This window comes from Phocoena sinus, chromosome 3 (genome assembly GCF_008692025.1).
Source record: "Phocoena sinus isolate mPhoSin1 chromosome 3, mPhoSin1.pri, whole genome shotgun sequence".
Classification (NCBI taxonomy): Eukaryota; Metazoa; Chordata; class Mammalia; order Artiodactyla; family Phocoenidae; genus Phocoena; species Phocoena sinus.
The window spans coordinates 109205713-109230759 of record NC_045765.1 but is presented as its reverse complement, the minus strand read 5'-3'; the positions used below and the strand labels follow the sequence as shown (position 1 = coordinate 109230759).

The 25047-nt window shown below is 39.0% G+C and overlaps 1 protein-coding gene across 6 annotated transcripts in view; it reads left to right on the top strand.

Moving 5' to 3' along the window:
* MSH3 (mutS homolog 3) overlaps nt 1-25047 on the top strand; it is a 193083-nt gene that overhangs the window by 36291 nt on the left and 131745 nt on the right. For all 6 annotated transcript variants that reach the window (XM_032628629.1, XM_032628625.1, XM_032628626.1 and 3 more), the window contains one exon: nt 22514-22620. In XM_032628629.1, coding sequence (XP_032484520.1) covers nt 22514-22620 — 107 coding nt within the window. The remainder of the gene's footprint in view (nt 1-22513; nt 22621-25047) is intronic.

Here is a 25047-nt window from a genome sequence, read left to right as displayed (position 1 = left end):
TCCCACATGCCGTAGAGCGGCTGGGCCCGTGAGCCATGGCCGCGGAGCGTGCGCGTCCGGAGCCTGTGCTCCGCAACGGGAGAGGCCACAACAGTGAGAGGCCCGCGTACCGCAAAAAAAAAAAACAAAAAACAAAAACTGGTCAAGAGGAAAGGTATAGAAAACAATAAACAAATATTAATGTTTACTAGTTCTCAAAGAAACTGATTTTTGAGGCAAGTCAGATGAACAGAGCAGATGATGGTCAACTTTGAGTACAGAGAGGGAGAGCTTTCTGGGCCCTGACATAACCAAGGAAGGCCTGTTGGAGGAGGTTGGCTGGCATAGGGGCATTTGCAGGACAGGGGGCTTTGAATTGGTAGTGGGGAGGGAGGACAGTATGTTGTGTGTGTGGAAACGACATGAACTCGGGGGCCCACAGGCTGGAAATATTAGAGGAAGCGTGAAAACAGTGGGGAGACTTTTCTGATTGGAGGAGAACTTTCATGTTGAGAGTTGGGGGAAGAGAGAGTCAAGGACCTTAAAATCCAGCCAAGGGGTGTGGACTCCTAATGGAAGGCAGTTGGGTCTCTGGGCAAAGAATGGCATGATAAAAGAGAAGAGGCCTAGTGCGAGTGTTGAGATAAAAGAAATAAATAAACAGTTCCCATAAAAGAAAAAAGTGTACAGAGAAAAGGATAAGATCAAAGAATTTGGAGAATGTCAGTAGTTGGGAGTCGGAGGAAGAAGGATAGAAAGAAACATAAAGGGAGGAGATAAAGAGCCAGGTAGAGAACCAGGACAAAGTAGGGATATGTAGTTGTAGTCCATCTGTTGCAAATGATATGGTCAGTGGTGTGTGTGAATGTTTTACAATATTAACTCTTAAAATTTTCTGAAGCTGCATGACATTTAGAAAATTATACTTGGCTAAAAACTAACCGTGACCAGTTGATACCATTTGTCCGTCTGGTGAGAAAGGATGTCTGGGTTACCCCTTGGCCTTTGCTAGCATGGGTGGAGTTGGACCACATTTTTTTTTACTGTGGTGTTTGGCTGGAGTAGAGTGGTTATTGTCTACGAGTTTTCTGTCTTGCTTGGCTGCACCTTCCTGGGTGTTTGGGGAGAGCAGGATTGTTGGACCTTTTTTGCCTGCTTCTGTTGGCCTTTCCCGATTGTCAGCTTCTTCACCTCCAAGGCTGGGATATATGTGGCAAAAGTAAACTCAGGGGACTCACCTCTAGGTCTCGAGTTCCCTGCTGGTCTGCTTTCTGTCTGCCTTTCAGAGTGTCTTCTGTTTGTTTTATGTATAATGTCCAGGGAATTGTACTCAGCAAGAGAAAGAGGGAAAAGTGTGTTTACTCTTCTTTCCCAGAGCAGAAGTGTTTCTAATCAAGATCTTATTTTAGAGATTGTTCTGAGTATGAATGAACTTTGCTTCCTTGATATTACTTTAATTTAATTAAAATAAAATTTAAAAAGCACTTGGATTATGTTGATAATCCAATGTGCAAATCTTTACTGTAGTTTTGTACGTGGGGTGAGTCTGACTCAGGGAAAAAGAAAACTCCGTTTTCAAATTTTTTATAATTTAACACTTTAAAATTTGTTTTGGTGTCACCTAAAGTTTAAGCATGTTAGAATATTTTTTTTTTTTTTTTTTTTTTGCGGTACACAGGCCTCTCACCGTTGTGGCCTCTCCCGCTGCGGAGCACAGGCTCCAGATGTGCAGGCTCACAGGCCATGGCTCACGGGCCCAGCCGCTCCGCGGCATGTGGGATCCTCCCGGACCGGGGCACGAACCCGTGTCCCCTGCATCAGCAGGCGGACTCTCAACCACTGCACCACCAGGGAAGCCCATGTTAGAATATTTTTAAAAGCACAACCAATGGGGAAAGTCCTTCTTCCATTCTTTGGTGAATTAACAATCTGAGCAGACAAAAAATAACCGTAGTGAAGTTTTACCAGTCCTCCATCAGAGTGCTGTCATGAGGATTAAGTCATATTAGCTTTTTATAAAGTTTCTCCTTTATTGCTTATTACCAAAAAAAAAAAATAAGTATTTAAGTTAAAATTCGAAAAGAATTGAAGGAAACTCAAAACCAAGTGAATTCAGAGAGCCTGGAGAAGGGCATAAATCAGGTGTAGAGTCTTAGATCAAAAGAGGAGTGGCCCTGGAACAGGGAAGGTTGGGAGTGGGTGACTCTGAGCACTGGCCACCACTGGTGGAGCCGAGTCACACTTGGTTTACTTACTTGATAGAATTCCAAGCAGTTCACAAATAAATATTTTTTACTTTCATAGTTAAATATTTAAGGTATATTAAAAATGTATAATTAGTGAATCAAACCTGTGATTTCATAAATTTTTACGGCATAGGAAGATTCTTAAGTTGGTATTTGTGTTGAAAAAGCAGTGGGTTGGTTTACCAACAACTACTGAGTTGTAGTAGTGATGTACTTGCAGATGTGGGAACATTCTTGAAGGTGGAGGGGGAATGCCTGAGGTAGGGGGAACATGCTGGAGCACACTTTAGGGGCAGCATATGTCATGTTTATCTGCTTCTTGTCATTTAGGTTCTGTATGAGTGTTAGAGCTAAATCCAGTATAAATGGGACCATTGCTTGAATGAAAAAAATCCAAACCAGAGTTTAAGAGAAATACAGGTGATGTATTTGAGGTCCAGAAAGGGCATTTAAGCTCCCTGGAGTTGGGCTCGTCTCCATTTTTTATAGTAGTTGACCTTTCTAATTGAGGTATTTTATTACACTTTCAAGTTTATTTTATTAATTTAGATAGCTGGCAGTAAATTCTGATTGATTATTCTTTTCTTATCCCTAAGAAATATTTGTATTGATAGATGTTTGCAGTGGATTCTCGCCTTTTGATCCATCCTCTGATTTGCACATTATCATCCATCCATTCATTCATTCATTCATTCTTAAAAATATTCATTGTGTGCCAAGCTTATTACTAGATGGTGAAGATACAAAAATGAGTAAGGTCGCTACCTTCCAGATTCTTACAGTCTACAGGGCTGGTAGTCCTGGAAACAAACAGTTACAACAAAAGTGCCAAATGTTATGGTCTTAGAGAGTCACTGGTAGCATAAGAACACGAAGCTTTGTCTATGCAGTTAAGCGAGGCTTCCCAGAAGAGTATGCCAGAGTTGAGACTCGAGAATGACAGCCAGGCTGATGGGGGTTTGAGAGAGCATGGCTTTCTCAGGGAAAAGAAACTAGTTTGGTTGGCTGCCCTGCCAGGGTGAGCAGCCTAAGGCAGGACAGATGTGGGGTTTGGAGAGAAAGATTGTATAAAGTGGAACTGAAAGAGAATCAAGGTTGGAACAGTGGAGAGAGAGCAATATTAAGGAGGGGTTGGATTAAGAGTCTCCTCAGAAAAAGACAAAGAAGGGATGGCTCATGGCAGAAACTGTGTCATAATAATCTTTTGTGTCCCCAGGACCTATTATAGTAGCTTGAATATAGTAGGTACTTGATAAATGCTTGATGAGTGAATGACTAAACAAGTAACTTTTGGAATAAGGAGAATAATGAATATTTCCTGTTTGTTTTTCTTAGGAAAAATGAATTGGGTTTTATAAACGTGAAGGGATTGTTGTAGTAGCTGGAAATTCGTACAGGATATATGATGGTAAATGTGTATTTAAATGGTATGAGGATAGCCAACTCATTTTGGGAAGACCATATTAATTTCTTATCACTTGACAGCAAGGTTCCAACCTCATCTCTGGCATTTGAAACTTTTTCTACTGTGATGCTCATAGGAAATCTTTTTTTTGTTTTTTTCTCTTTCTGTTCTGTTTTTCTTATTTTCTTTATTCCTTGTTTCTAGAGTAGAAGATAAAAGGTAAAGTTGGCTCCTTTTTCATTCTGTTTCATTATGTTTATTATGTAATAATTTCCACTTCACTATTTAGAAAATTCAAAATTAGAATATTGATTGTGGTAGTAGATATGGTAGTGGATTAAGTAGCAGAAATAAATCTAATACACAGTAGGAAAATGTGTCTCAAGGCAAACATTTAAAGAGGAAGTCTTAATATATTAAAAATCTGTTTTATATTGATTTCCTTTTAAAAAATTATATTAATTCCTTCTCTGGTAGAAATGCCATTGTATTTTCAGTAGTTTTCTTGGTGCAGATAGTTTTTACATCTCTAGCTAGGACTTTTAATGGGTAGCACTTTTTAAAAAAAATTATTTATATATTTATTTATTTTTGGCTGCGTTGGGTCTTTGTTGCTGCACGCGGGCTTTCTCTAGTTGCAGTGAGTGGAGACTACTCTTCATTGCGGTGCGTGGGCGTCTCACTGCGGTGGCTTCTCTTGTTGCTGAGCACGGGCTCTAGGCACGCGGGCTTCGGTAGTTGTGGCTCTCAGGCTCCAGAGCGCAGGCTCAGTAGTTGGGGCGCAAGGGCTTAGTCGCTCTGCGGCATGTGGGATCTTCCTGGACCAGGGCTCGAACCCGTGTCCCTGCATTGGCAGGTGGATTCTTAACCACTGTGCCACCAGGGAAGCCCTTAATGGGTAGCACTTTTTTTTTTTTTTTTTTTTTGCGGTATGCGGTCCTCTCACTGTTGTGGCCTCTCCCGTTGCGGAGCACAGGCTCCGGACGCACAGGCTCAGCGGCCATGGCTCACGGGCCCAGCCGCTCCACGGCATGTGGGATCTTCCTGGACCGGGGCACGAACCCGCGTCTCCTGCATCGGCAGGCGGACTCTCAACCACTGCGCCACCAGGGAAGCCCGGGTAGCACTTTTAACTCATATATATGAAAATCCAGATTTTAAAACACAATAAATTAATAGATATTCTACAAGAGTGTTTGCTGTGTGGTTTATCTAAATAGTGAGCGTCTTTGTGCATTTTCATTTCATAACTCCTCAGGAATATCTCTATTTTAGAAGAATAATGGGATGTACATGTTATAGGTTTATTGATAGTAGTTGAATAGGAAAAAACAGAATTTGAGGAGTCTGGAGGAATGATTACTACAGAGAATTCCCAAGGTGGGGCCAGTCTACTTGAACAGAAAAGTTGGCAAGCAATTGTGTGAGATGTGCAGAATTGTTCTACTTTTACTTGATTTTTGTAAATCACCTGTTTGTTTGGGGTTGGCGATTTAATTTCATAAAGTCTCCTAATTAACTAAAACATTTTATTCTGAAGTTACATGATCACCAAGGTAATTAGTGGCAAAGCCTACTAGATCTCCAGTCCTATTTGATGTTGATAAGTCCACCTCCTGCCATCATTAAGATATAACCTAACAGCAATATGAAGTACAAAAATCTCCATAATTGAACTCTTTAAAAAGGTAGCCATCTATCCTTAGGATCTCTTCAATTATTTTTCTTCCCTTTCCCTCTTCATAGTTCAAAGATTCATTTCACATTCTTCCCTTCTAACAAAGCTTCCTTTCATTGTCTACCTTAAATCAAAACCTTGGTTCAAAGCGCACCCCGCCTCCCCACCAGGCTTGCTTATGTCAGAGCCTTTGTGGTCGCAGACTTATCCATTAGTCTTTTCAATGACTCCTTCCTGTCAAACCATTCTGCTGAAAGGAGATTTCTTACTAATTTCCATTATTTTTGTTGATTACTCTGAAATTATTCCCTTATCTCTTATTTTCAGGCCAGGAAGTTCTTCTCCCTCCCATCCTCTTTTTGTGAATTCTTTTTAACCACTAACCCAAGTCTTCATCCCTAGAGCAATAAAAGTCTGTGAAGTCCTGGCTTGCCTTTTCCCTCTACCATTTTTCTTCTCTACCTCCCTTTCCCTCTTCCCTTCCTTACCCCTCCTCCCTTCACCTTTTTAAAGAAAATACCTGTCTAGTATTTGATTCAATATATAATTTGATATAATATACATAATGCTGAGGTTGATGGCGTTTCTCCAGGCTTGCTTGGGAGCCCCTTCACACAACAGCAGCTCAGGAAACTCTGACAAGTTCTTAGGACTCTTTCCCTCAGCACCATCATGAGCTCTTTCTGTTACTTTGTACCTTCAGCTCTGATCCATTGGCCATGCTGAGCTGGGCTCTCCATCTCAAGGGAGTGGACATGGGCCCTGAACACACTGTACTAGATTGTGTACTAAATTGCCCCCAGCCCTAACAGGAAGGCTGGTGGAGAAAAGAATTCATGATGAGTGGATCTCTGTGTCTTCCCTGATGGCCATGTTGGACCATGACCACACCACAGGGTTAGTCTTTACCTGGTGGGGCCATTGAGATCAGGAGAGTGCTGAGTATCACATGACATCTTTAAGATGGTTTGTGTCCAGCCAGGGAGGCCTGCACCTGACCCACCCATCAAGGCAGTGCTTTTTGAGCTGTGGTCACAAATCATTAGCGGGCTATGAAAACAATCTTATGGGTTGCAATTACCACTTAAAAAAAAAATACAATAGTGTAGAGTCAAAGATAGATGGGTGCGTTGTATGTAATAAGCTAAGTATTGTTGTATGAAACTTTGTTTTGCCATTTGCTATACATCCTAATCATGATTTAACCCAAGAAAAAGTTGCTTCAAAGACAGATTGACTTCTGGTCATTCCTGTTAACAAATCAGGTAAGGTATACAAAACACGTTAGCTAAATAATGTTTCCCTTTCCATTCAGCTTCATAAACAGTTATTGTACAGTTACCCTGGATCTTCTTGAGATTAGAAGATCCATGACCTTTGCCCATTAAAGGCTACCAGTCTACTTGGAAAGCCAGCACATATACAAACCGCTGCAGTACAAAGTAGATTATATAGTGTGTGTGATAGGAAAGCAAACTAAATACTGAGAGAGTACATGAGAGGGAGAGGATAATTCTGTGTAGAGCAACACTCCTCAGTAGAAATGTAATGTGAATCACATATGTAATTTAAAATTTTTGGTAGCCACATTAAAAAGTAAAAAGAAACAGGTGCAATTTTAATAATATACTTTATTTAATTCAGTATATCCAAAATATCATTTCAACATATAACTGTTACATCCCTTTTTATATATTAAATCTTTACATTCCTTTTGACAAAGTTTTCGAAATCCAATGTGTATTTTACATTTATAGCACACTTCAGTTCCAACCAGCACCACTTCAAGTGTGCAGTAGCTCCGTGTGATTAGTAGCTGCTGTATTAGACAAATGCAGTTTTATGCAATGTAAGGAAGCATCACGCAAGAGAAGGCCTAGAAGGCTAGGCAACACTTAACTAGACAGGTGTTGGGAAAATACATTGCACAACGAGAAAAAGGTTTAAACACAGATGAAATAAGAGTTGGTAGGGACTTCCCTGGGGGCTCAGTGGTTAAGAATCCGCCTGCCAATGCAGGGGACACGGGTTCGAAGATCTGGGAAGATCCCACATGCTGCGGGTCAACTAAGCCCGTGCACCACAACGACTGAGCCTGCTCTCTAGAGCCCGCGAGCCACAACTACTGAGCCCATGTGCTGCAACTACTGAAGTCCACACGCTCTAGGGCCTGTGTGCTGCAACAAGAGAAGCCACTGCAATGAGAAGCCCATGCACTGCAACGAAGAGTAGCCCCCGCTCGCTGCAACTAGAGAAAGCCCACATGCAGCAACGAAGACCCAGTGCAGCCAAAAAAAAAAGAAATTCTAAAGAGTTTGTAAAAAATAGTGAAGCTCTTACTATATACCAGGTATATTCCATGATGATTACTCATATTAACTCAGGTAATCTTCACAACAAACCTTTGAGGTAATTACTATTATTATATAGTAATTACTATGTAATTTATAAATTATAAATTTTTTATAGTGAGGAATCAGGCACAGGTGGTCTAGTAGCATGTATGCATATATGCATGTATCTGTCTTTCTGTCTCCAAAGATTACCTTGTCCCAAACCCAGGACCTGTGAATATATGAGGTTAAATGACAGAGGGGAAATAATGGAGCTACTCAGCTGATTTTAAGGTAGGGAGAGTACCCTGGATTATCCAGGTGGGCTCAATAATCACAAGTCCTTTAAATGTGGAAGGCGGGGGGGGGTGGGGTGGTCAGAAGAGTCAGAGTGATGTGCTGTGAGTGTGTGACTCACCCATTTTGGCTCAGAAGATGGAGGAAGAGGCCACAAGCCAAGAAACGTAGCCTGCCTCTAGAAACTGGAAAGGGCAAGGAACCAGATTCTCTTCCAGAGCCTTCAGAAAGGGAACACAGCCCTGTCAATACCCTGATTTCAGCCCAGTGAGACCAGTGTTAGAATTCTGACCTACAGAACTGTGAGATAATAAATGTGTGTTGTTCCAATAAGCCACTAAGTGACAGGTGTTTAATACTGTTGAGATATAATTTTTGCAAGTAAGAATGTAAAAACTAGTTTGCTTCTGACTAAAATATTGGGAGTTTGGAAGTATTTGATAAAGTGATTACTGCCCTTTTTAAGCAATTCCTGGTTGCCAAGTCAGGCAGTCATTTAGGTATCGGTAAGGATACTTTACGGTCTTTATGTAACTTTTAACTCTCAACCCCCGGATATCACAGAGTTTACTTGTGGGTGATTAAATTGAGCAAGACAAGAGATTGCCCACCCATGGAGAATAAAATCCTATTTCTTCTCCCTTCTGGAGAACAGTGGGAACAGCCTGGCCTGTAGGTTGATTGTCATATTCTACCTCCTTCCCACCTACTTATTGCTACAGAGAGACACAGAACTTAGCCTCTCAACACATTCTGTCATTTTTCTGGGGCTGCAGAAGAAAGGGCTTCCTTAGGTTAGTTCCAAGGCCCTGTGAGCATAAAAGTATTTGCCTGTAAAAGGAGAGAAGCCTCTCTCTCCCTCCTTGTTTGCCTGTTTCCTTTCACTTTATCTTTCCCTCTGTACTGACAATGCAAAGATGTTACTTAAAGGGTATGTGTTTTATTCAGTTTTGCCATTACCCTATATACTAAAATACTACCTTTGTCAAAATGCTGATGTTTTACAGTGCTCTGCAAATACATAGATAAAAAGCATTCTTTTTTTTTTTTTTTTAGAACAATTCCAGAGTTAAATACTGGCTAAATGTTGGAAACAATAGTGGAATTCATTCGTTCCCCCCCCACCCCCACCCCCGGGGCCTCAGTGATGTGAAGTGTTTATAGGTGTCTTTCCTCTAACCTCAGAAGTGGAAAACTTAAGGCTTTTCGTGTGTGGTGCTGTCTTTGCCCCAGGAGCTTAGTGAGTGCAGCCCCATCTTCCAGAATTCTCTTTGTGGCTTAGGGAATGTGTATGATTTTCCTGCATTCCTTGTCGGAGGCTCTAGGCCACGCTAATTGCTCCTGAATGATGACAGGTGCTTGTTGCCTGCTAAACAATCCTTGTGTCTAAATCGTATTTTCGCATATAAATAAAGAGGTGGTGATTTTGTTTTACAGATAGATTTTCACTTCCAGACTTTTCTATTTGATTGGACGTATTTAAACAACAAGTTATGCAAGAAGGTTAAATTGATTGATTTTACGAGTTTGAGTTGAAAACCCATTGCTTAAGTAAGGTAACATGAAACCAGGAATATGGCGCACTTTCTCCTGTCTAGTCCCTTGTCCCTTTCTCTGGGCTCTAGTTGCACTAGACTAATTGCTGTGGTCTAAACATGTCATGTACAATGAGAGATGGCACAGGACAGTGGTCTGAGTACAGAGTCTGGGGCCAGACAGCCTGTGTTTGAATCCTAGCTTCCTTGGTTTTTTGTTTTTGTTTTCGTTTTTTAGCTGTGGATCTTATTAACCTCTCTGTGGTTCTGTTTTCTTATGCAAAACCAGGTATATAATAATGGAACTTTTTCACAGAGTAGTAGTGAGGATTAAGATAGTTAATACATATAATGGGTTTAAAACAGTGCATAGAACATAGTAAGTGCTCAGTAGATATTAGCTCTTTTTTTCATTCTTCACTTGTTATTTTGCCATTCTTAAGCTATTCTTATGTGGTGTGGTGTGTTTTCTCCTCATCTGTCTTCTAAAATAGTCTGTATTTTAACAGTCTTATTGCTTTTATGAAGCTGTCCTGCAATTTTCAGTTGGGATTCTAGCCTTGGCTGTACATTGGCCTGTGTATTAAATACTGATGCCTGCGTTTTTGCTCTGTGCTGGATTTCGCTTGTAGTGGCTTGTGAGAATGGATGGTTATATTTCCATGGAATTTTCTTTCAGGTAAGCTTTGGTAGCTTAAAATCAGCCATGGTGAGAATATTTACACTCTTGAAATTGGCAGATACTACCACAGGCATTCTTTTCAATCTACTTGGTATTTTAGTGATTTGTTTATAAGCACCTCTAAATAGATACTGAGCCCTTTAGTAGGGTTGTGTTAGTTTGCTAGGACTGATGTAATGAAGTACCACAGGCTGGGTGGCTTAAAAAACAGAAATTTATTGTTTTACTCTTCCGGAGGCTAGAAATCCAAAATCAAGGTTCCAGCAGGGTTGGTTCCTTCTCAGGGCTGTGAGGGAAGGCTCTCCCAGGCCTCTCTCCTTGGCTCATAGATGGCCATCTTATTCCTATGTTTCTTTATGTAGTCTTCGTTTTGTGTGTCTGTGTCCAGATTTCCCCTTTTCTTAGGGACACCAGTCATATTGAACTAGAACCCACCCTAATGACCTCACTTCAACTTGATGACCTTTGTAAGCACTCTGTCTTCAAAAAAGGTCACATTCTGAGGTACTGGAGGTTAGGAGTTCCACATAGGGATTTTAGGAGGACATAATTCAGCCCATAACACACAGCAAGGAACTCCTTTTTTCCTTTTTTCCATTTATTCCTGTAGTGAAGATTTGTTGAATTGAAAAGGAAACATCAGTTAGTTATTCATGTACTATGAATTCCAGATCGTCAACTTGATTATTTTTTTTGAAGCAGCTGTTTCTTGGGATAATATCAGAGTTTGTTATTTGTAGAGAAAAATATCAGTTTAGGAAGATTGGTTCTTTTAAGTTGTCTGAGGCAGGCTCGAGCTTGTTAATGAACTCAAAGGCATATGATCCGAGTGAAATGGTCTTGATTTTGTGTCTGTCACTGAGAGAATGCTTTTAATCATGCATGAAAAAAATGTTTGAGATGAATTTCCACTAAGCTGAGAATGTTTTAATGCTGATCATTCTCTTCAGGATTATATAAGACTCTCAGAAAAGTAGGATTTCTTTTGCTTTTCCTCGAGGGCATATAATGTCAGGTAAAGATTTTGTGATTTTTGTGATTAACAAAAATGTCTTTGAACCACAGGAAGCGTAAATTATTTTGTAAAAATTTGCTTCTTGTTGGGATGATTGTGTGTATGTGAAATAGTGGATGACATTTAAACTATGATCATCTCAAAGCATATAAATATGGAATGTACTTTTTGAAGTTAAATGTTTTTATTCAAAATGAGATGCTTCTCTGCACCATTGCTTTTTGCTGAATAAATACTTGAATTAGAATCTTATTCCAAAAATATATTTGAAATACACACTGGCACAGGAATTTGTTGGTCTAAATGTTCAGATTTTTTTAGTTATCCATTTTATACACATCAGTGTACACACATCAATCCCAATCTCCCAATTAATCACACCACCACCACCACCCTGCTGCTTTCCCCCCTTGGTGTCCGTACGTTTGTTCTCTACATCTGTGTCTCAATTTCTGCCCTGCAAACCAGTTCAACTGTACCAAAATGTTCAGAATTTTTAATAGAAAATTTTCAGCTATAAATTATATATGGCAAATATATAAAGCTTTAATTTTTTTGGAATAAAGCTTTAATTTTTAATCAACCTTAAGTATAATTTACATGCAATACAATTTACACATTTTAAGTATATGAGTCAAATCAATTTTGATAAATAATGCATCAATATAACCACCACTCCAATTAAGATATAGAACATTTCCATCTTCCCAGAAAGTTCCCTGTGCCTCTTTGTAGTCATTTTTCTCCCCATGTCCACCTCCTACGCCAAACAAATACTGATCTGAGTCGACTGTTACAGAATTTCACATAGATGGAATCATTACAGTATGTACTCTTTCATGTCCAGCCCCTTTCAGCATAATGCCTGTGAAATCCACCCATGCTTTGAGTGTGTCCATAGTTTGTTCCTTTTTATTGTTCAGTAGAATTGCTACAAACTTGTTTATCCATTCACTTGCTGAACATTTGAGTTTTTGGTACTGTGACTGATTGAACGTGTCAAAAGTGGTTTGTGAAGTTTCGTGCTGGTGATTTCTCGATGGACGATGCTCCACCATTGGGTAGACCAGTTGAAGTTGATAGCGATCAAATTGAGACATTAATTGAGAACAATCAATGTTATACCACACAGCAGATAGCCGACATACTCAAAATATCCAAATCAAGCATTGAAAATCATGTACACCAGCTTGGTTATGTTAATAGCTTTGATGTTTGGATTCCACATAAGTTAAGCGAAAAAAACGTTCTTGACCGTATTTCTACATGCAATTCTCCACTTAAATGTAACGAAAACGTTCTGTTTTTAAAACAAATTGTGATGGGCAATGAAAAGTGGATACTGTACAATAATGTGGAAGAATGGAAGAGATTGTGGGGCAAGCGAAATGAACCACCAACAACCACACCAAAGGCCGGTCTTCATCCAAAGAAGGTGATGTATTTTGTATATCGTGGGATTGGAAGGGAATCCTCTATTATGAGCTCCTTCCGGAAAACCAAACTATTAATTCCAACAAGTACTGCTCCCAGTTAGACCAACTGAAAGCAGCACTCTATGAAAAGTGTCCCAAATTAGTCAACAGAAAACGCGTCATCTTCCATCAGGATTATGCAAGACCACATGTTTCTTTGATGACCAGGCAAAAACTGTTACATATTGGCTGGAGAGTTCTGATTCATCCACCTTATTCACCAGACATTGCACCTTCAGATTTCCGTTTATTTCTGTCTTTACAAAATTCTCTTAGTGGAAAACATTTTCAATTCCCTGGAAGACTATAAAAGGCATCCGGGACAGTTCTTTGCTCAAAAAGATAAAAAGTTTTGGGAAGATGGAATTATGAAGTTGCCTGAAAAACAGCAGAAGTTGGAACAAAACGGTGAATACGTTGTTCAATGAAGTTCTTGGTGAAAATGACTTTTAATTTTACTTAAAAACTGAAGGAACTTTTTGGCCAACCCATAGATTCTTTTCCCATATGGGTCATTACAGAGTATTGAGTAGTATTCCCTGTGCTATACAGTGGGTCCTTATTAGTTATCTATTTTATATATAGTAGTGTGTACATGTCTAGGTAATTGGCTTTAGGGTTTAGCAACTTTTGTTAATTTTTCTAAAGGTAAACTTTAAAATTAACCTGTATCTTTTGTTTTGTCATCTTTGAAGACTGCTATTTAAGTGACCTTTGAGTGGCTTCTTTTGTTTCTACCTGTGAAATGAAAATGCTTTGTGTCTATTTAAAGGCATTTCAAGCATCAGAAGTAGGTGAGGTGCTATTTTGGGGAGGGGTAGTGGTTTCTGAAATCCCACATTAGCTTTTCCTCATCTTCATCCTGTGCTCCCCTGGAGTGAAAAAAGTACCATTAGAGACATCTTGGTAGCTACTGAGAATATTTTTCATTGCTGATGTGTTCTTTCCTTTGTGCCTGTCCTGCCCAATTTCGTCTGTTCTAAAGCACTCTCCCCTTTTTTGCCTTTTCCTTTGAGCACATGACTATTCCTATCTTTCATTCCTAAGTAGCAGTAATAATGTTAATAATAACAACAATAACTAACACTATGTATTAGACACTATTCTAGGGGCTTTATAATATTTATTGACTGATTTAATCTTCACAAACCCACTGTGAGGGAGCTACTATTCTTTTAATACAGATTTCCAGGAAACTGAGGCAGAGAGCTGTTAAGTCTGGTGTTATCCAGCTACTAAGTGGCAGAACTGGAATTTGATCCAGACTTCCTGGCTCTGAAGCATAGGCTCTGAACCACTCCATTATACGGCTTCTCAGTAAAAACACACAAAGAAGCAACCATTCCCTTCTTTCACCTCTGCTTCTGGACTTCAAAATAAGTAATGTTTTATAGCACAGTTGACATTATTTTGGTTAATATTCCATGAACCTTTCATTCCTTTATAATGCATATTACAGTTTGTATTTCTATCTCTGGCAGTAAAGTTCCTGACAAAAAGCATGTGTGCTTCAGACAAAGTAGCTTTATTTCTGAAGGTATTACTTTACAAACTGCAGTCCCACATGTGCAGTAGAAAGCACAGGCCATCCTAGCATGTGGTTATTCTTCTGGGAAAACGTCTTAGAGGAGGTGAGTCTTGGCTGGCTTGTTAAATAAGAATATGTACACAGGGCTGGGGGTGTGGTATGTGGAGATGGGTGGCAAAAAGACCCAGGATTGGGATAGACTGAAAGATTAAGAAAGGATGGAGGTTTTAAAATATTGTTCCAAGGGAGTTCATCCTTAAGAGAAGATTTCCAGGGTCAGGGAAGAAGAGCTGGGAGGTTATGACTGTGGGCAGAAATGATGCCTTCTCTAGGCCCTTGGGCTTTCTGCCTCCATTCCCTCCCCCTTCGTTTTCTCTTCCCCCTGGTTCCTCAAGTTTGAGCACTCTAATCCTCTTAGTTTTCCTGACCTCATTGCAGATAGAAGTACTTCCCTGTCAGGTTAGCAATTTCCAGACAGAGGAGCAATTTTTTGTTGGAGTGTTACCTTTTTTTTTTTTTCTTAAAGTAACTACCATAAAAGAAAAAGTAAAATCAAAAGCTAGAAAAAATGTTAGAAAGACATGAGTTTACCTAGTGTAGACTTCTTACCTTAAGATAAGTTAAGATAAGACCTCCTGTCTTAGTCTTTTGAACAGCAGGCACAGCTGTCATTTGTGCAGGCCTTGGTTACTTCCTGGGCCTTAGGCCTCCTCTGTCTGAGGCCCCATGGAGTTTGCATAGTGAGTGAGGAGATTCTCAGTTCTTCTTCTGGCTCCCCAACAGGCCTGTCCTCTGGGGCTAGGTCCTAGTGTTTCCTTACTTCGGGTCTTTCTAACTCTGCGGGGGCGTGCCCTAAATCTGCTTTTAATTTCTATCCCCCGGTGGTAACTTGTCTAAGGTCCCTTTATCTCTGCTTGGTGGGAAAGTGTGTAGTGGTGGCCGGGGGCTTCCTGGTCTCTACAGTCTCTGACTTGTACCCTGTCTCCCTCTTGGTTTGGTCGGAAGCAGGCTCACCAGCCGAAATCAAACTGGGTCTTTCTCACCTCAGTTCACTATTGCACATCTGGCCAACAGTAGAGGTTGCCATCTTTCTAAGATGCTGTCTGTGTGATTGTGTCCACTTCCTTCTCTGGACAGCAAAGACTCTTTTGCTTTTTGAAAACTGTATACTTTATAGTGAGTTCTTATTGAATTTTTAAAAGTTAAAAATGAACATATTGGCTCATGTAAGTGAAAAGCTTGAAGGTAGGCTGGAATTGGGCATGGATTTATTTAGGGGCTCTTCTCCTTTGTCTCTCCCTCTGGCGTTTGCCCTCTTACGTTCCACAAGGTAGCAGGAAGGTTGCAGCCATTCCGTTTCCTGGACTCCTTAGCCTCCCAGGTTTAAGTCCAGGTAAGTGGACAAACATCTTCTCCTGGGAGCTCCTGTGTAAATCCTGTAATCCACTCTTTCCTTTTTCTTTCTTTTTTTTAATTCCTAAGAAATCTGTGCCTATACCAAGTTCATAGACATATTCCTCCATATTTTTCTGAAAGCTTTATAGTTTTAGCTTTTTGTTTATTTATTTATGGCTGTGTTGGGTCTTCGTTTTCTGTGCGTGGGCTTTTCTCTTGCAGCAAGCGGGGGCCACTCTTCATCACGGTGCGTGGGCCTCTCACTATCACGGCCTCTCTTGTTGCGGAGCACAGGCTGCAGACGCGCAGGCTCAGTAGTTGTGGCTCACGGGCCTAGTTGCTCCGCGGCATGTGGGATCTTCCCAGACCAGGGCTCGAACCCGTGTCCCCTGCATTGGCAGGCAGACTCTCAACCACTGCGCCACCAGGGAAGCCCTCTTTCTCTCTTCTAAAGAAACAATTTTATTTTTTGAATAAGTAGTATATAACAATGGTTCAAAAATCTAAAACTCTTTTAAGGATATGGGATGAAAAGCTTTTCTTCCATCTTGTCCTTTTTATCATTAAGTACCTCTCTTTGTCTTGTTACAATGCTTTTTGTCCTGAATTTTATCTTGCCTGATAAGAATATCTTGTCCCATGCTTTCTTTTTATTTGCACTAGCCTAATATATTGATCTGGGCAATTTTTTTCCAGCCAACCTTTTCTTTCTAAACTTTCTGAATTACTTTAAGTTTTGCTCCTATTGGTAGTGTAGAAAGTTTTTCTTCTTCTTTTTAAAATAAATGAGTTTATTTATGGCTGCGTTGGGTCTTCATTGCTGTGCGGGCTTTCTCTAGTTGCAAGAATGAGGGGCTACTCTTTTTTTTTTTTAAGGTGTAAGTCATATAATCAGTCTCCAAAATTAAATGTTAGCAAACAGAATCCATCAGTATACTAAAAAGGATAAATAGAAGATAGTGTGATGCCTTCGCTGAAGAATATAAAAACAGTTCAACATAAAGAAACCTAATAATATAACCCATCACATTAGTAAGGTAAAGGAGAAAAATGTATGATCATCTAGACAGATGTGAAAAGTATTTTGATAAAATTCAACATCCATTCATCCATTATTAATTACAAGACAACACCAAAAATGACAGCAATGCTTCAGGAAACTTCTATACTGTGTAAGATTATACAACTATAACAATAGCAAGCACTAGTAATAGACCCAAAAAAGTCAGAAGAATAACAAGAATAGTTACTATGACCACTAGTAATCAGCATTAGGGGCTACTCTTCATTGTGGTGCACAGGCTTCTCATTGTGGTGGCTTCTCTTGTTGCAGAGCATGGGCTTTGGGTGTGCGGGCTTCAGTAGTTGTGGCTCGTGGGCTCCAGAGTGCAGGTTCAGTATTTGTGGTGCACGGGCTTAGTTGCTTCGTGGTACGTGGGATCTTCCCGAACCAGGGCTTGAACCTGTGTCCCCTGCATTGGCAGGCAGATTCTTAACCACGGTGCCACCAGGGAAGTCCCAGTTTTTCTTCTTTTGTAATCCAATCCGAGGTTAATTTTCTTTAAATAAGTGAGTTTAGCCCATTTACATTTGTCATTATGGTAGATATATTTGATATTAGTTTGTCCATATTCAGTTTTCTATTTTTATATCTTAAAGAATCTTCCACTATATGGTCTGTTTTCTTTGCTGTTCTTCTGGGGTTATTCTGATATTTTCATTCTAGTGGTTGTCTTTATAATTTGACCTAATGCCCTCAGTCTTCTAAGAAAGTGATGGTTCCCTATTATAAGAAGTAATAAATTAATGAATTTCATCCTAATTCTGATATAGAGGCATTGTAACTATGTTACATAGTCTGTTTTATTCAGTCTCGATCTGTATTGCATTCTGTCCTCAGAGGAAAGAATTAATCACTCAGCAAGCTTGGAACTCAATCCGTATTATTATTATCAATAAGGACACTGTCAGAAGAGGCCTTGGGTTTTCCTAGAGTAGATTGTCAGCCTTTAGCAAGGCTCTTTTTATCTATAAAAATTATAGTTTCAAAAGTCAGCATAGATCATAAATTGGTAAGTTGACATTTGGTCACAATTAAACATTATCAAAATCTTTGTAGGTGGTTTGCTACTCAGCACCAGAGAATCACCAATTTTATGTCCAAGTTGACATTACTGGGTCTAAAGTTCCCCCCTTTTTTAGTGTAGGTTCCACACTTGTTGAGAGTTTTATTGCCACTTAACTTTTCAAAAACAATACATTTGGCAACACAGAGGCATGTAACATATGAAAAGGATTTTTTAAAATTAGAAATCTTGGGACTTCCCTGGTGGTCCAGTGCTAAAGAATCCACCTTACAATGCAGGGGACATGCATTCGATCCCTGGTCAGGGAACTAAGATCCCACTCGCTGCAGGACAGCTAAGCCCGTGTGCTGCAACTACTGAGCTTGTGTGCCTCAACTAGAGAGCCCACGCGCCACAAACTACAGAGGACACGTGCTCTGGAGCCTGCGCGCCACAACTAGAGAAGAGAAAACCCGCTGCCACAGCTAGAGAGAAACCCGCACGCTGCAACGAAAGATCCCACATGCCTCAACAAAGGTCCCACGTGCTGCAACTAAGACCCAATGCTGCCAAAAATAAATAAATAAATAATAAATCTTCAAAAAAATAAAATAAAATTAGAAATTTTAAGACAGTCCAGCTTTGCATACCCCATGTAGTGACTGAGACTCACATGCTGACATTAGTCCTCCCGTCCAGTGCAGAAGGGCAGTTGCCACCCTAGGCCCACGGAGGAGGAGCATAGCCTCTGTTCAGTCTCTTTTCTGTTCAGAAGGCTTCAGCCTCTGGTCACAAAGAGCCTCTGTAGAGGGTGGGAAGGTGTTTTTTAAATAATTTTTTAAGTCCTAGGTCAATTATGGGACCATCGTTGACTTAATTTTTTGGTGAAAAGATATTTACTGCTCACCTCTAATAGAGCAGCTAAAAACATAGACTGTCTTTGGAGACGATTTATATTTCCACTTTGTACTCTAGTCCTACAATGGCTGCCAGTGTTTTTCGTGTAGATGAGTGTTTTCAGTCTGCAGTTTGCCTGCGAGTCACCCCGAAAACCCTGTTGAAAATGAAAATACCCCCTCTCCTCCAGCTTCTTGCTGAATTCAGATGGAACACATTTGGGGTGTGGCATCTGTGCTTTTAATGTGTGTTGCAGGTGATTCTGATGCAGGTATTTCACAGGCTACAGTTTGAGGAAACCAAGATTGACAGTTCTCTGTTGAATATAGAAATTTTACTAAAATCTAGTTTGACAAAATTCTGGTCGGATATTACTCTCTGTGTATACAGTGTTTCAAGTAGACTTTTGTTTCAAAGATACAGTGATTTGATTTTACCATAAAGAAATCTAGGGAAACAGATAAGAGATTTCACATATAACTCCAATCAGTTTGTGGGAAAAAATGTTTGCATAAGGATATTTTATATACAGATCGCAGAATGTCGAATTTAACACTCTTGTGATGCTTCCATGAAAGCCTCAAGGGTAACTGACAAGTCCATTTTTATGAAAATTAATGTGTTTCTAAATTCTTATCTGCTTCTCAAACAAAATATTAGAACAGTAATTGAGTTACCAGCTGCCTCGCGTGTTCACTCTAGGGACTTGTACAAAAGCATTGTGGAACTCACCTAAGGTCATTCATTGCTTTTTGAGTTACTTAAATAGCTTTGCAGTAGGCGTCTAAAAATCCAGGTATTAAGGGTGTCTACAGGAAGATAAAAATTGATAAGAGATTTGCAATAGTTAGTCTGATACTCTCTCCATTGGATTAAGGTGGAAAAATCCTCTTCAGCACTACAGATGGGAGAAAATCCTCCCTCTTAGATTTCTTCCTGAAGCAGCTTATGCCTGTCTAGTCTTGCAGTAGAACAGAAAAAGCCTTTGGAGCTAGGTATGCTGGCACAGATTTTCTGGGGGAAAAGAAAAACACTAAGAAATCAAATTTATAACTATTTAAGCAACGCAGAACATCAGGACAAGTATAGTATATTCCAGGAATGCAAAGATCATTCAGCATCAGAAAATATGAATAATATCTTACCAGATTAAGTGAGAGGAAACAATATGATTATTTTAATACCTATAGAAAGAACATTAGCTAAGATTCAGTAATCCTTTATGACTAATTTTTTTTATTTTTGCAAAAACTGGGAAACTTACCAAACCTTGGGCTAATAAGTCATTTATTCCAAAACCCGTTAGTAAAAATCATATTTAAGAGTCAAAACTTTGGAAGCATTCCCATTAGTACCAGTAAGAAAACAAAGGATGGCTGTTAGCCTTACCTTTGTTCAACGCAGCCCTGAAGGTCTTAGCCAGTTGTGTAGTGAAATAGAAAAAAGAAATGAAAAATAGAAATTTTCTTCTTGAAGATTATATTAATTCATACATAGGCAATACAGGAAAAAAGTGTTTAGCATTGTTGCTACATATAAAAATTTAGATTCATGTACACCAGTGATAAGCTTTTAGTCAATGTAATAGAAGAAAAGATTCCCTTCACAGTAGTATTAATCTATAATATATCTAAGAGTGAGCACAACCAAAGATATATATAACATGGAGAAAATTACAGAACATTATTGTTAGATATGAAAGACATGAATAAAGAGACATTATGCCATCTTTAACAATAGGATATCTTGATTTGTTAAGATATCATTTCTCTCTAAATTAATTCATTGCAAATCCAGTCAAAAGCCCAATAAGGTTTTTGTGAAACTTGACAAAATGAATCTAAAATTTCTAAAAAAATTCAAAAACCCAAGAATAGCCAAGACAATCTTGAAAAGCAAGGTAGGGGCCTTGCCACAGATATTGATACCAAGCCATGGAAATTACAATACTGTGCTCCTGATACAGAGATAGACAAAAAGATCAGTGGAATAGGATAGAAGCCAGAAACAGGGTCACACGTATGTAGAAATGTGGAGGCAGCATTCTAAATTAGTAGGATGGAATGTTTTATAATGGTGCTTGATCCTTAATTGAGAATCATATGGAAAATAAAAGTGTATTTCTACCTTCACACCATCCCCCAAAATAAATTCAGGTGAATTAAATTTGAAAAGCAAATCTTAAAAATTTACTCAAAAATAAGAAATAATTGAAAATTTAAAAACAGATACAAAGAAACAAAATTGAGCTATTTGTAGTCAGGTGGATGGACCTAGACACTGTCATACAGAGTGAAGTAAGTCAGAAAGAGAAAAACAAATACCGTATGCTAACACATATATATGGAATCTAAAAAAAAAAAAAAGGTTCTGAAGAACCTATGGGCAGGACAGGAATAAAGATGCAAACATAGAGAATGGACTTGAGGACGTGGTGAGGGGGAAGGGTTAGCTGGGACGAAGTGAGAGAGTGGCATTGACATACATACACTACGAAATGTAAAATAGATAGCTAGTGGGAAGCAGCCACATAGCACAGGGAGATCAGCTTGGTGCTTTGTGACCACCTAGAAGGGTGGGATAGGGAAGGGTGGGAGGGAGATGCAAGAGGGAAGGGATATGGGGATATATGTATACATATAGCTGATTCACTTTGTTATATAGCAGACACTAACACACTGTTGAAAAGCAATTATACTCCAATAAAGATGTTAAAAAAAATGTCCATCTTCATGTATAAATCTTAGAAATATAATTCTGAGTGCAAAAGCAAGTTGTAGAAGGATAGGTGTAATAAAGTACTGCTTATATGAAATTTAAAACATGAAATGGTACAGTGTATTGTGTAAAGATGCTAAAATATATTGTAAAGTATAAAAACATACATGGTGCTAATATACACCAAATTGAAGGTAGTGTTTACTTCTGAAGATGGTAGATGAATATGACTGAAGAGGGACGTGTGCAGGATACACCTGTATCTATAATTTTTTTTAGATAAAAATATTCTAAAGCAACATGTGGCAAAATGTTAACATCAAGTGAATGTCCAATAGTAAAGAAATGGTGGAATAAATTATGGCTTTTACATACTATCAAATATTTTTCAGACATTAAAAAGAGTGAGTTGTAGCTAGGTCACTTTATATGGAGGGATTTCCAAGAGTTATTATTTAGTGAAGAAAAGAAGATGCAGGGAAGTTTGTATAAGGTCATCCCCATTCTATAAAACAATGCATGTATGAGTAGGTGTATATGACATACGTATGACCATATGAACATGAAAAAGATGAGGAAGGGTTCCTCCTAGGCTGTTAACGGGTTGGGAGTGAGGTGATTAGGAAAGGAGGGGAGGGGAGGGGAATGGGGAGTCAAGCAAACTAGAAAATGGAAGACAATGCACTCCTAGCATGGATGATGATTTGATGATTTTGTTTATGTACTTACGTAATCATTTATGTATATACACACACACACACACATATGCATATTTTTTAAAAGTGTAGAACCACTTATAGAAACAGTGAGAGTTGACTTAAGGGGAATTTACTATATTTGACTGGAGGCTGTGGTAGAAGAAATGGACTTATTAGCATAGTGCCAATCAAAGATGCCACTTCAAAGAAATTAATGATGTATTCTGTTTCTAGTGGATTTAAACAATTGATGCAATTAAATTGATGCTTTTCCATTTTTCTCCCTTTTGTGTTTATTAAAGTAACTGACCTTAATGAGTTCTTAATAACAATATATATAAAATACTCACAGTGCTAGGTGATATAAAATACTAGTAGTAAAAGTAATAATATTTTATGAAATGCAGCCTTTTGACCGGGAAACCTTAGCTCTTTGTCTCTTTTTTTTTCAACTTGGGAGAGAATAAGGAATGAGTCTTATTTATTTTGGTCAGGTCAAGGCCTAAATACAGATAGTGCAAGATTATGGATAATTAATTTTTTAATTTTGCATTATTTTCTTTCAGCGTGCGGGATGACAGAATTCGAGTAGAAAGGATGGATAACATGTGTTTTGAATACAGCCACGCTTTCCAAGAGGTTACAGAATTTTATGCAAAAGACATAGTTGACGGTAAATGTAAATATTTTATACATGTTAGCCATGTGTCCTCAAATTTAACTGAGTTGAGATTTGGATAAAGGTGCAATTTTGACTAAAACTCTAATGGAAACTAGATAGTTATTAATAACTGGAAGTAGAGGGAAGAGTTCACTGTTCTTGCACTCATCAGAAGCACAACTGCAGCTGCTTCTTTGTAATTATGACCATTTAGTAACTTGATGTTTTTGGCATATTCATTGGAGTGTAACAAGTTAGTTTCAGAAGAACCTTCCTTTTTGCTTCCTTTAAAAGATAGTCCATGATTTTCCTGCAATTTTATAAAATGTAAATCTCCTAATGAAGGCTAGCATTTCCAAAAATTGATGGCCAGAATTAAAATACCAGAACATTAGTGACAGGGTCTTAATACGTTGGATTACCATTGTTTACCTAATTCACATTTTCTCAGCCAAGTATCTGTTTGATTTGGTCTGTACCCCTCATTCCTGCCAGTCCAGCTTATGCTAAGATCCAATATTATCCCCTATCACAAGCTGCAGAGCTTTCACTGTTAGACCAGCCTCCCCCAGCTCCCTCTTAGGCATTAGGCATCAATGTCTTGTTGGCATTTCTTTCCCCATCCCTTTTAATCTCATGGTGTCTTGGCCAAATTGAATCAGGCGTCTGAGAGTGTAACCCACTTATAATGGCAGTCTGAGATATCACCAAGGGATCATCATCTTATGTTCAACTAAAGACAAGACTAAGTCAGGAAACTATCATAAGCCACTCTTGGCATCAGATTCGCTTAGAAGGATATAGGAGAGAAAATCCAGTTTGCCGACAGGACGCTGTTCCTCTTAGTGGGAGGCGTCCTCAGCAGTCTGCAGCAGTCCACAGAGTCATTGGGTGCTTAAAATCCCCTCCCTCCTCTAGTGACTGCTCAGTTGCAAAGAAAGCAGACTTTCATCAGGGGGATGCAGGATCTGCCCTGGCTTAGAAGCCCCATGACCTATAGGAAACCTTATCTCTTGCTGGAATTTCTCCAAAGGACATGCCAAGTTTAAAGAGTCAGTGTACTCAAGGAAGGCCAAAATTCTGGAGTCAGGTATTTATAATTTCCCCTAGTTCAGATGCTGCAGTTTACTGATTTCAGGTCATTTTTACCATACGCAATGCTACCTCATAACACAATGGCACTTCATCTTTTGTCAGGTTTCCTGGGGAACAGAGCTAGACAGTTAAAAGATGAAATTCTCAGTAGAAGGGAAGAGTTTTGTTAACTCATCATTTACACCTTGGTTTTATAAAAAACTATACTTGAAAGTAATATATTTTATATTACAGATTTGTAGAGGATATCTTGTAATTTTTTCTAAAGGTTATAAATACCTACTGCAAAAAAAGTTAAAACATAGTTGTGTGTAAGGAAGAAAGTACAAGTCCTTCCCCTCAAATCCTTAAGAATTTTTTGATGTACAGATCTACACATAAACATACATATTTCTATGTATTTGTTTAATATAACTTGTATTTATTCTTTCAACTAATTTTTATTGAATGCCTATTTGAGGTATTTTACATACTGTAAGGAATTAAACAGACAAAAATTCCTGCCCTTTTGGAGTTTACAGTCTAATAGGGGGAGGTGTACAATAAAATAGTGTTTAAAGGTGATGAGTACGATACAGAAAGTCAGGGAAGAGGTGAATTTTTAAGTAGAGTGGTGAGGGAAGCCCACACCGAGAATGTGGCAGTTGAACAAAGATTTGAACAAAGATTAAAGGAGTTAAGGGGGAAAACCACGTGGACCTGTGAAGGAACAGTTTCAGGCAGAGACAACAGTAAGTACAACATATCTTAAGTGCTTGGTGTGTTTAAAGAATATCAAGGAGCCTGGGTGCTGGGACAGAGTAACTAAGGGAGAGAATATTAGGAGGTGTGCTCAGAGATGAAAGGAGATGGAAGGCAGGTTGTGTAGGGACTTGTAGACCCTTTACGAACTTGTGCTGCTTCTCGCAGTGAGTTGGGAAATGTTGGAGGATTTGTAAGCACAGTAATCCAGTTATGTGACGTACATTTTAAAAAGGATTCCTTTGGCTGATCTGTTAAGAATACCCTATAGGGCACAGGGATAGAGGTGGGAGACCAGATGGAAAGCTAATGGGAAAGTCATTCCCATTAGTAGGTGCATAATAATCTGGATGTACTGAAATTTATTTAAGTAATACCTTATCGATGTTCAATTAGGTTGTGTCTGATTTTTTAAGAGGGAAGAGATATGGGGATATATGTATATGTATATCTGATTGACTTTGTTATAAAGCAGAAACTACTAGAAAAGATTTTTCAACTCACTTTCTGGTATACACATCTTTAACGAGCAGTTTGGAGTATTTCTGGGTCAAAGGGGATGAGCATTTTACACTTTGAAAATAGTTGCTCTGTTGCTCTCCA